Source organism: Rhinoderma darwinii, chromosome 7 (assembly GCF_050947455.1).
Source record: "Rhinoderma darwinii isolate aRhiDar2 chromosome 7, aRhiDar2.hap1, whole genome shotgun sequence".
NCBI lineage: Eukaryota > Metazoa > Chordata > Amphibia > Anura > Rhinodermatidae > Rhinoderma > Rhinoderma darwinii.
In genome coordinates, this window is record NC_134693.1 from 132,308,351 (window position 1) to 132,320,660 (window position 12,310).

The 12,310-nt window shown below is 44.7% G+C and overlaps 1 protein-coding gene across 2 annotated transcripts; it reads left to right on the forward strand.

The window, feature by feature from the left end:
* Window positions 1-1,084: 1,084 nt before the first annotated feature.
* On the forward strand, window positions 1,085-10,371 carry LOC142658196 (transient receptor potential cation channel subfamily A member 1-like). Of its 2 annotated transcripts, none has more exons than XM_075834061.1 (5): window positions 1,085-1,886; window positions 3,347-3,541; window positions 3,784-3,977; window positions 5,001-5,129; window positions 7,726-10,371. In XM_075834061.1, the coding sequence occupies exons 2-5, from the start codon at window positions 3,373-3,375 to the stop codon at window positions 7,945-7,947; spliced, it is 714 nt and encodes a 237-aa protein (XP_075690176.1). In that variant the 5' UTR covers window positions 1,085-1,886; window positions 3,347-3,372; the 3' UTR covers window positions 7,948-10,371. The 2 variants fall into 2 exon arrangements, with proteins under 2 accessions (XP_075690176.1, XP_075690177.1); XM_075834062.1 differs by having other exon boundaries at window positions 1,085-1,648.
* Window positions 10,372-12,310: the final 1,939 nt, after the last annotated feature.

Genomic DNA, 12,310 nt, shown 5'->3' on the forward strand with positions numbered 1-12,310 from the left:
AAAGGCGGGCGGCTAGATTATTAAATGGGATGGGAGGTGTCGTTTACAATGAAAGGCTAAAAAATTGGGCTCGTTCAGCTTGGAAAAAAGACTCTTAGAGGTGATCTTAGTAATATGTATAAGTATATGTGTGCTCAATACAAAGAACTAGCACATGATCTGTTCCTTCCAAGGACTTTACAAAGGACCAGGGGACATTCATTGCGTGTGGAAGAAAAACGTTTCAGACAATATAGGAAAGGGTTCTTTACTGTTAGAGCAGTCAAATTATGGAATATCCTACCCAAGAGGTAGTAATGGCAGATACTATGTCAGCATTTGAAAAAGGCGAGATGATTATTTATTGACGAATGCCATTGAGGGTCATAAATCATCAAGTAATGAATGACGGGTAATTTATTGAGAAAGGTTGAACTTGACGGACCTGTGTCTTTTTTTCAACCTATGTAACATATAAGGTGCCCACGTCCTACACAGGTACCGTGCCCACATTCCTACACAGGTACCGTGCCCACATTCCTACACAGGTACCGTGCCCACGTCCTACACAGGTGCCGTGCCCACGTCCTACACAGGTACCATGCCCACGTCCTACACAGGTACCGTGCCCACGTCCTACACAGGTGCCGTGCCCACGTCCTACACCGGTGCCGTGCCCACGTCCTACACAGGTGCCGTGCCCACGTCCTACACAGGTACCGTGCCCACGTCCTACACAGGTACCGTGCCCACGTCCTACACAGGTGCCGTGCCCACGTCCTACACAGGTGCCGTGCCCACGTCCCACACAGGTGCCGTGCCCACGTCCCTCACAGGTACCGTGCCCACGTCCATGTCCTACACATTATCATATACTGTACCCATGTCGTACACATATACTATACCCACCACGGTGTACACATATGCAGACATTTACATTTTATTATATGATGCACACATATACTATCATTATATACACACTCGATATCAGTGACTGTAATTCCCCCGCTGGCTTGTGTTTGTTTGGAGCTAGGCGGTGACCGGGCACCATTATATTACACCGGCTGCCAATGCTGCGACTCATCCGAGCATCCGCTGTCCTGGCACTGACTGCTGCGCATGCGTGGAGCGGCTCCTGTCAGCACCCTGGAGAGCGGCCGCGGACTGCGCCCTCAGCACAACAAGGAAGGAGTATCGGGCGTGTGACCCTGTGCTCGCTCCGGGGTGATCTGCGGCTGCAGCACGTCCGTCTATGCAGGAGGGAGAGCCCGCTGCACAAGGGACAGCAGCCTCCTACATAGCGCCACCGCAGCTACGATGCCAGGAGGACCCTCCGAAAGCTGCGTCTGGTGAGCCGGTGCTACCAGGGACAGCAGCCGCCCACCGCATCATACCAGCAAGCTCTGCCCTGTGAATCATCTGCACCAGGGACCGCAGCAGCGATAGACTGGCACATCACCAGCTGTGATACCAGGAGGGCCCTGACCCGCCGTGTGAAGCCGCCGCACCAGGCGCACAATCCTCCCAGCCGAGACCAGGACGACCCTCATCAGCTGTCTTATGATCTAACTGCACCAGAAACAGGGGAATCAGCCCCTCACCCTGTATAGACTGGCACAATACCCGGAGAAGCCTCATCAAGCTCTGCCCAGTGACCCAGCAGCACCAGGTCAGCAGCCTCATCAACAGCTATGATAGCAGGAAGACCCTCATCATGCCCCCCAGTGTGCGCTCAGGGGGAAGATTACTGATCACAGGGCTGTGCCACCCACACTGCCAGTCCTCCACCGCACAGACAATAGACAACTCACATCTCCTTATCTGCAGAACAATAACTGATCCATCACAGCTGGTACTGATGACAGAGAGGAGAGGACTACGCCCCCTACTGGGCTAACACAAGGATGGTGAGATACTGATCCTACAGAGCTGTGGACAGAGAGATATGAGATTAGATAGATAGATAGATAGATAGATAGATAGATAGATAGATAGATAGATAGATAGATAGATAGATAGATAGATAGATAGATAGAAAGATAGAGATGCACAGAGGGATTTGCAACATTGTGACCAAGTTCCCCCTAATAATCGGTTACATGTATCACCTTCTTGTCTTATGGTTGGACAACAGTTGTCACACAGAAAATTTTTGGATCAGTCTCTATGATGGGATTTTCGCATTACTTCACTTGGGAAATTCTCCGCTGATTGTTGACAAGTGGCTGGAGAAACAATGACCAGTGATCGTGACCAATGACAAAAGTGCAGGCATAGATATAGCAGAGGTAGCACTCGCACCCAGACCCGGATATCTGAGGGGCCTAAAGGCTCCCTCCCATATAAAAACACACCTATATTTTAAATGGCATCTGGTAGGTGAGGACCCACTTACAGATTTGGCATTGGGGTCCAAGAGAGTTAAGTTACACCTGGGTGGCTATACAAAAAACAGTACTCACCCGCTATCAGAGAAAAAATGGTCAGCAACAAAGGCGATAGTGACCAGAATGATATCCCATTCACACAGTGTGGTCACATTTTTTAGGGCATGCTGCAGATTTTGAAAGACAGAGCATGCCCTATATGTGGTGTTTTGTGGCACTCTTTCCCTGAGCGCTCCCATTAACAGCTTCTCGGTCATGGAGGAGGTCCCAGTTGTCGAACATCCAACTATCATACTTTTATTAGTATTGACTGGTTATAAAAGTAAAAAGTTGTCAAGGGACAACCCCTTTAAAGGCCAACTACTGGTAAGGATGAACATCAACTTTTCATCATTGCTCCAGCATTTGCCCCTTCCTATAATCCAGCAGGGGTTATAGTCATACAAATAGAACCAATTGTAAGACCCCCCTGAAGTTGTCTTTTCTTCTGCTTTTGGTCTTCTGAGATGACAGATTATCTTGCCGTTCTTCAGCAATGGGCACATTTCCCATGGCAGAGCCTAATTTTTCCCCATATGAGAAAATGGAGCATAAAATTATTTAATGCAGGTCCCTATTTCATCCTTCCCTCTCCTTCAAGTTTTAGATTGTACACTCATGTTCTTGAGTTTTTCGGGGAAATATACCCCGGCAATGCCGTTTTTTAGCGATTTCGCAGTTTGGTACCTTTTAGCTCTGCTTCATTATGAGGGACTCCATCCTAGCTGCATTATCTAATAGGAGTCTTTGGTAGTCTAAAATCCACCTTCTGTCTCATCCTTGGATTGGGCAGCCGTTCATCCCCCATGTTCTTCACTGCAGCTCTACTTGTTCAGATTGGCATCTGTCTATAAGCACAAGCCCACCAAAAACAGAAATGGCACTCAATAGAGACTGGAGATTGTGTCAAGTTTCTTAGGGGCCTCTTCTTCCATTCTTAGATTCCTCTGGATGAAGACCTTGACCCATGAGACAGATGGGTTTCTACATTAGCTCCTTGTCCCGAAGTCCCTGCACCAAGACACAGGTGCGACATTACCAAGTGGCTCCAAGCTACAACTACAAATGGACAGATATCCACTACGAAGCCAGCAGGGGCAACGTGGAGAAGTTGTGCGCACTACTGAGCACCTCAGGTATGAAAAATGTCACATTTTAAAGGGCAATACCCTCTATTCTTAATCCCCTCTGGGTGGAGCACAGATTTTATATTCCCTTTATCCCGAATATAACTTTTTCTGGTGACTATTTTAAAAAAGTGGGGGAAGGGTAAGACCAAATAGCAACACCTCCACTTTTCCTATTCACCAGTTTTGATAAATTTCCCCCATTGTGTCTTAAAACAGATTAATTCTTCATTGTCTGTTCGATATTTTAGATAAAGAGTTGGTGGATCAGAAAGACTATTATGGGAAGACGCCCTTATACTGGGCAGCTTATAAAGGACAAAGGATTTCAATGGAGTTACTCTTGCAACATGGGGCCAGTGTGAACAGCTGTTGTAAGCACGGAGGTACCCCCCTACATGCAGCCATTGGATTGTTTCCGGACTGTGCCCTCTTGTTGATACAGGTGAGTTATCTTGCCCATTCTCCGTTTCTTTGTGTATTGGATTATTGCCTCACAACAATACAGTAAATTATTATTCTGCTGATCATATACTAGAGATTTTGATCGGCCGAATGGGACGGTTTAGACCATTTTTGGCTGACCATCGGTACCTTTTCGTGACACGATTGAACGTAACAGACGCCAACTGTAGACATTTTCATGGAAAAGTTCATGTTGGATTTTTTTTTGGGGTCGTTCATGCCAAACGACAGATCTGCATCCCATCAATAGAAGCCCAGACCATTTGCCATTTTAACTTATGCAGTTGTCTAGAAGGACAATCTTCACAGACCAACCATGAACGCCATGTTGTTCAGTAAACAACCCCTAGAAACAATATTACCTCCGTAATTCGGCATGCGATGGGGCAATCTCACCAATGGAGTGATGCCACCTCCATGTACTTCTGTCTGAAATCAGAGGTGCAGTCTTTGGACACCACATTATGTTCTGTACAACACGGGTCCATAATACAGTCTTGTTCATGGGCTCATAACTTTTCCAGCAGTTAAAGGGTAAACTTCAGTAATATTGTCATCTATGTGGGGACTTTAAGTTAATAGAGAGGGGTCCCCTCAACTATTACCTACAGCATCTCCCTCTCTCTGGAGGACCTGGGATGTCTGTGCATTACATGGACAGATGCTTAATTTCAATGCAGTACTTAATTTTCCCTGTGGTGGCGCTGCAGGGGAATTGAACACTTGCTGCAAGGTTTAGCCACCGATCACAACTGATCGTTGGAGATCCTAGCAGCAAGACCTGTGATCGGCTTTTCATTGGAGGATCCTTATAACAAAACAGAATTTTCCAAACAGGAGAGCCTCTGTAACCACAGGAGCGTGCGCTTTCTACAACTTTTTCATTGTCATATAAACATCTCTATTGTACTTTGCTGTCAACCGGTCACGCTCTCCCTGTGATTCATTAGCATTGAGATTCCATTGAAGTAGAATTGATCAGTGACTTCTGGTTTTTGCATAGCACGGTGCGGATGTCAACCTGCAGGACAACTGGGGAGTGACACCGATGTACCTGGCGGCATGCAGTGGGCAACTGGAGTGTATTCGGCTCCTTGTACAGGCAGGCGCTGATATCACATATAAGAACAAGGTGAGTGGATGGAAAGAATTTCTCAGAACAACAATATTATATTTATGTCCTTAGGATAAGCTCTCAATGTGTGATGGGTGAGGGTCTGACCCCTGGGATCCCCACTAGACCCTTCACTGTTGTTCCAGACACAGCAGCCTATTCATACATGTGGCTGTGCCTGGTACTGCATCCAGTTCCACCGATCACATATCCTGAGGATATCCCGTCAATGAAAATCCCCTAAAAGGTGGACTGAGTGAATAAAGGGGGTCACCTGTTCAGGACTTTCTACCCTGTGCAGTGTAGGGGGGAAAAAAATCATGTTGCGAGGGGAAAAATGTCAAGAAGATACTGTTGATGGATCCGTCATTATGTGTCTTTTGTACTTGGTCTTCTGCTTTGAACGGACTGTAGCTCCTTAGCACTTTAATTCCAACTCCCGTCCGACTCATTAAAAGGGTTTTACTTCTACAGACATTTACCCGGATCACCACTGGCCCCCTATTCCTGAGAGATGATCACTTATACATCTGCACTTGCGTGTTTTTATGCATCACCACAAAGCAATTCTCCACAGAAACAGTTCTAGGAACATTTCCTAGTGGGAACTGTCACCATAGTTGCACGATATTGTAAATACATTGTATTACTTATTTTGTACAGATCCTGATTTACAGCTGTATTATTCTCCAGAGCTGCACTCACAATTCTTCTGGTTATTAAGATTGTAGTAAGATCCACTTCTAACAGCTCAGCTACATTAGATTACTGTACAATGCCTGGTCTATAGACTACACTTCACATTATACAAATAGCCAGACTGCACAAGTAGAAAGTGATGGCATATTTCAGCTCTGAAGCCTGCAGAATTATGAATGCATCTCTGAAGTATAATACAGGCTGTGACTCAAGATTAGTACAAGATAAGTAATGTATGTACACAGTGACTCCACTAGCAGAATAGTAAGTGCAGCTCTGGAGTATAATGCAGAACTTAGCTCAGTATAAGTACAAGATTTGTAATGTAATGTATGTATGCAGTGACTCTACCAGCAGAATAGTGAGTGCAGCTCTGGAGTATAATACAGTATGTAACTCAGGATCAGTACAGGATAAGTAATGTAATGTATGTACACAGTGACTCCACCAGCAGAATAACGAGTGCAGCTCTGGAGTATAATACAGGCTGTAATTCAGGAACGGTACAGGAAAAGTAATGTATGTAAACAGTGACTCCATCAGCAGAATAGTGAGTGCAGCTCTGGAGTATAATACAGGTTGGAACTCAGAATCAGTACAGGGTAAGCAATGTAATGTATGTACACAGTGACTCCACCAGCAGAATAATGGGCGCAGCTCTGGAGTATAATACAGGGTGTAACTCAGGATCAGTACAGGATAAGCAATGTAATGTATGTACACAGTGACTCCACCAGCAGAATAGTGGCCGCAGCTCTGGAGTATAAGGGCATGACCACACATGGCGGAATTCCTCCGCAACTGTCCGCATCAATGCCGCACAGAATCTGCGTTGCAGATTCTGCAGCGGATCTGCACAAAATGTGCAGAAAATTGATGCGGACTGGCCGCTGCGGACTGCAGGAAAAGTGCTTCTCTTCTCCCTATTCAGTGCAGGATAGAGAGAAGGGACAGCACTTTCCCTAGTGAAAGTCAAAGAAATTCATACTTACCGGCCGTTGTCTTGGTGACGCGTCCCTCTTTCGGCATCCGGCCCGACCTCCCTGGATGACGCTCCAGTCCATGTGACCGCTGCAGCCTGTGCTTGGCCTGTGATTGGCTGCAGCCGTCACTTACACTGAAACGTCATCCTGGGAGGCCGGACTGGAGACAGACGCAGGGAGTTCTCGGTAAGTATGAACTTATATTTTTTTTTACAGATACATGTATATTGAGATCGGTAGTCACTGTCCCGGGTGCAGAAACAGTTACTGCCGATCGCGTAACTCTTTCAGCACCCTGGACAGTGACTATTTACAGACGTCTCCTAGCAACGCTCCCGTCATTACGGGAGCCCCATTGACTTCCTCAGTCTGGCTGTAGACCTAGAAATACATAGGTCCAGCCAGAATGAAGAAATGTCATGGTAGTAAAAACAATACGCTCCGCAGCACACATAAGATCTGCGGACTTCATTGCGGAATTTTGACTCTCCATTGAAGTCAATGGAGAAATTCCGCCATGAGTCCGCAACCAGTCCGCCACTGCTCCGCAACAGACAGAGCATGCTGCGGACACCAAATTCCGCTCCGCAGCCTATGCTCCGCAGCGGAATTGTACGCATCGTGTAAACGAACACTGCTAAATTAAAGTGAAAGTCAATGGAGAAACGGCTCCGCTGCGGATTAACGCTGCGGAGTGTCCGCAGCGGAATTTAAGTGAAATTCCGCCATGTGTGAACCCGCCCTAATACAGGATGTAACTCAGCATTAGTACAAGGTAAGCAATGTAATATATATGTAAACAGTACAACGTTGTTTAAAGGGCTAACACACTGAAAGACACATTCTACATTAGTGAAAATTATTTTGTGGTAACTTGAGTGTTTATATATAAATTGTGTTCCTTTAAATAATTATCTGCTTTTTTTCCCCAGAAAACCGGCCTGCCTCCCAAGCGCCTTGCTTCCCAAGTCGGATTTATTGCCTGGATTGAGTCTTTTTCTCATCAGCCTCGCTCATTAAAACACCTAAGCCGTCTACGAATACGCTCCAGCCTTGGGCCCCAGGGGCTCCGAGCAGTGAGGACCTTTAACTTGCCACAATCACTGAAGTGCTATCTTATGTTTGAGGACCTTGTGCTGCAGGAAAGTCTGTAACATATAATGTGTATTGTTGTGAAGCAGAACTGTGTGCTTTATCTCATGTCCTTGCTCTTCTCCGTACAGTGGAAAGTTCTTGTATCCATTAATGGTGAAATAACGACAAACAACACAATAGTGGGGAACAAAGACTCACTCTAAACACTCGATCTTTGTGAGCTTCCATTTCTTACAACACTCGCAGTCTGACCGAAGTGGTTAGAAAGTATTTCTCTTTACTTCACAATTTAATTGGTGCCAATATGGTAGCCAAATAGTCCACAACAGTGATACTGTGGGTCCTGGGAAATAAGTTGTCAGGGACCAAGATCATTTTGGCTCAAAGACACCTGGTACCTGAAATGCAAACCATGACAATGATTCTAGACTCAAGCTTTGGATTTGCAATAGTCCTAGAGCCAAGGGCATATGTGCGATAGAGGCAGACCATGGGTCTACTATAGGGCCCTTGCATAGAGGGGGCCCAGCCCTGGTTGGTCACATCCTCTTTGCTACTAGGTGCCGAGAACCTGCAGGACTCCAGAGAAGCTTTATAGTTAGCAAACAAGGTGGTGGGGAATTGGCCCAAGTGTCAAGGAAATAGCAAGGAGGGGGAAACAAACACCCAAGACCCTTCAGTCCTGGGTGGTAAAACGTGGTGCCATAATGGGGTGGCCTACTCAATCATTGCTATGGGGCCCCCTTACTGAGACTACAATATGATCATAGGGCAGAATCCCCAAATAACCATAGATACCAAATGGCAAAAGACTTCAAAAGGTTTCATCTACATCCCAGGAATGATCCTATATTTTTGTCATCGAGGGGACATTCCGCCTTGGACAACAGACAGATATAGTAGAGCTGAGTTTGCCTTTTGGCACAAGTTATATTAATAATGCAATATATTATTTGCTGTTTTACATGGGACTGCAAGTACACCTATCGTATGATCTGTACTCAGACTTATCATGATTGGTTATCTGTGGTTTTACATAGGACTGCAAGTACATTTAATCCATAAACTGTACTTAGAACATTCTCACAATTTGCTTGTGTGGTTTAACATAGGACTGCAGGTAAACCTACTTCTTTATCTGAAAATTAGCACGGTAAATTTACTGCTCTATTTGCACTAAATTAACAGTTCAATGACAAACTCAGCTCTGCTACATCTCTACATCTCGTTCTTGGAATTCACGAAATCAGAGAAGTTCAATGTTTGCATTGCCCTATATATAAACTTAGCTGCCAATGTTTGTTATGGGCAAGTGCATCTACTAGATCAGTTTTCGTACGGATGCTCTAGTGATATATTCCCTGGGGCAAATGGGCAGAAAATTTGGCCAATTTATGGGGCAGAAAATAAACACTTTTGGTCTATGAGGACAGGGAGGGGTGGTGTTCACCTCCCAGGGGGTCTCCAGGTGGGCATTTGTCTTATCAATCATTGGTGTCAATGGGATAGCCATCAGTTTACAGCGTAGAGGAAGGATCAAGCAACAAGGGAAAGTCATGTGAGGCCTTCAAAATGGGCAAACTTTAAAATTAAGGGAATTTAGAGGGGCTGTTTTAGGACAGATATTGATGGCATATCACTAAGGTATGCCATCAATATGGGTGGATGGGGATCCGATCGTTGTGACTGCTCTAACGTCCTGCCGGCTCTGCTTTTTTCGGAGGCCACATGGTCGGTCATTGACTATAGTGGGCCAACCATGCAATCTTCTAAAAGGGACAGAAGCTGAAGTGGCACACTGATTTTATAGCACCACTGCCAATTCATTTTACTGATTGGGTAGTGGGACCTTCACCTATCTGACAATAATGCCGATATGCCATCAACGTCTTTGGTAAGCAGGTGCCATCCAAATGTAAAATTTAAAACCCAATGACATCATCTGCAAATATTTATAAATTAAAAATACATTTTTGGATTTCAATTTGGACAAATAATTTCAGCTACAGAATTTTCATTGACCAATGAGGCATCATGATCAATATTAATTTTGGTTTTCTTTTTTTTTTAAATAAACATTTTTTATGGATAACTTGGTATCGGTCTTCATTTTGTCTGACTGATGACCTCATAGTTGTGGTGATGTCATCTGTGCCAATTCCAGGGGGTTATAAGTTGAAGCAAATCTACAGGCCACAGGCAACAACCTACCCCTGGGTCAGGCGCATAATTATAGAGGGTGTGTAAGTAGCGGTCGCAAGCGAGCCCTGGTACCTCATTGGGTTTAAGGGCCACTCTGGACACCAGTACAATCAATCGTCTGTGGTATTGGAGGCCCCTGCTACAAATTTTGCATCAGGACCCAGACGCTTCAACCTTTGACCTGGCGCTTTACCTAACCATCAATGACATCACGTGACGCTGCATAGGATGATGTCACCCTGTGTAGAATCTATATACACTATAAAAATAAATGTAAATGTAATGTTAACAACAATTTACAGTTAATCTACATAAAAAGATGTGTAAATTTGTACATCATTTGCTTTATGGTTTTTGTGTTCATTTTGAGTCTTTCAAATACATAGCGGTTTACAAAATTCTCCTTGTTGCCCTTGGAAACAGACAACAGTTTAGCTCCACCCCGCTGTCAGACATGTGACCTAACAGCTTAGATCTTGAGCTGGCCATACAGAAGAGATTTCTGACTGCTGTTTTCTGAATGACTTTTCATTTTATGGACGGTCTGTTAAGGTTGTCATTTTGGACGACAACTCCATAAGTCAAAAAGACAAATTGCCAGTCGGTCTCTGCCTTGATCTGTGGCCTGGTCTGGGTTTCTATTGATGGGATGCAGATCTGTTGTTTGGCTTGAACGACTTGACAAGACTGCACCAGACAAAAACCGAAAAATATCCAACATGGCAGATCTTTTCTACAGGTATCAGGCTTTCAGTCTGTCCGTCACACTCATTCGGGTTATGAAAAGGCGCCGGCGGTTGGCCAAAAGTGGTCTAAATCGTGCTTTTTAGCAGGACAAAATCTCTAGTGTATGGTCATCTTAACTCTATAAGGCCCGATTCACATTGAGGTTTTTTTTGCCTGCACGCTGTTTGCTGAGTTTTTCGTAGCATTTCTCGCCCGCGGCCATTAAGCGCCTGATGTCAATGGGAGGGCAGAGATGTAGACGCCCGAACATAGGACGCCATGCGGGAAAAAAACGCTTCCGCCTCCCATCGAAGTCAATGGGAGGTGATTTCAGGCATTTTGGCGCTCTTTCTGACACGGTTTCCGTGTCAAAAACAGCACCAAAATACTCCATGTGAACAGGGCCTTACTTTCACCTGAGCTCCCACAATGCATTGCTCTGTTGTAGCAGGAAACCATCAGAATTCTGAATTCCTTCCTTTGGGTATGAATGAAGAAGAAAAATCTAAATCTGTAGAGCAACAATTTATGTAGATTATAACAGTAGCGTCATGTAAATTGTTAAAAAGTGGACTTTCCCTTTAAGATCACATAGTCCTATATAGACTTCCGAAGCATCCAGAATGGGGGGTTGCTTCCCTGCTCGCCGTTAGTCTTTATTTTGTTGTGTGAACACGTTGCAATGTTTTGACATGAGTAGTTTCGGACTGACTGTGTTATTAGGTTCTCTCGGGGGGGATATTTATATATATGAGCTATATCCCAGGCAACAAGATTCTCCAGGGAGGAATCCCCACACCTGGGACCATTAAACAAGGCTGCAGTATATGCACCTGGGCACCTGTCAGTAACAGCAGCATCTTCAAGGAAAAGTCTATAAAACATAAGACAATGGACATGGAACTAGGACAAATAAATACAATGATACAGGCAACCAGAAAAAGAAATGCATCATGGTTAAGCGATCTGTGGCTACACAGTGATCGGAGTAACCCCTTAAAGGTTTTGCATTGACATGAGTTGTATTTAAACTTTAAGACTGTGTTTGAGTATTCCACATACTTTTATCCATAGGGGGCAGTATTCTCATAGATGGAGTAGAAAAAATATCCAATTTCAGTTGTTAGTATAATATCTCAATGGGCTTAGGAAAGTGACAACCCCTTTTCTGAAATGGATATGTGCTCAGGACAGTTGTCACTTCCCTTCCCCCACTTACAAAATACATCATCAGGGTGTGACAATGAGCCAAATGAGACAAGGACATTTTTTAATCTAAGGCATGATTGGACAAGGAATCATGTAAAATATGGACAGGCCAGGACTAACCAGAGCAAGATCTGCTCTTTTTTATCGGATCTGGCTGCTAGAGGGGGGACCCAAGCGGGAGACCACCCTCTATAATATTGATATGTGCAAATAGGGCTCTTTAAAAGTCTTATTTCATCCCTCCTATTAGTTGCAGCATTGCGCAAATTGGAAACAATGCAGTAT

Excerpts from the sequence above, each read along its gene's own strand:
- LOC142658196 (XM_075834061.1), top strand. The coding sequence starts at position 3,373 with ATGAGACAGATGGGTTTCTACATTAGCTCCTTGTCCCGAAGTCCCTGC. Across the intron at positions 3,542-3,783 it reads CGCACTACTGAGCACCTCAG|ATAAAGAGTTGGTGGATCAG; the intron begins GTATGAAAAATG and ends TCGATATTTTAG. Across the intron at positions 5,130-7,725 it reads ATATCACATATAAGAACAAG|AAAACCGGCCTGCCTCCCAA; the intron begins GTGAGTGGATGG and ends TTTTTTCCCCAG.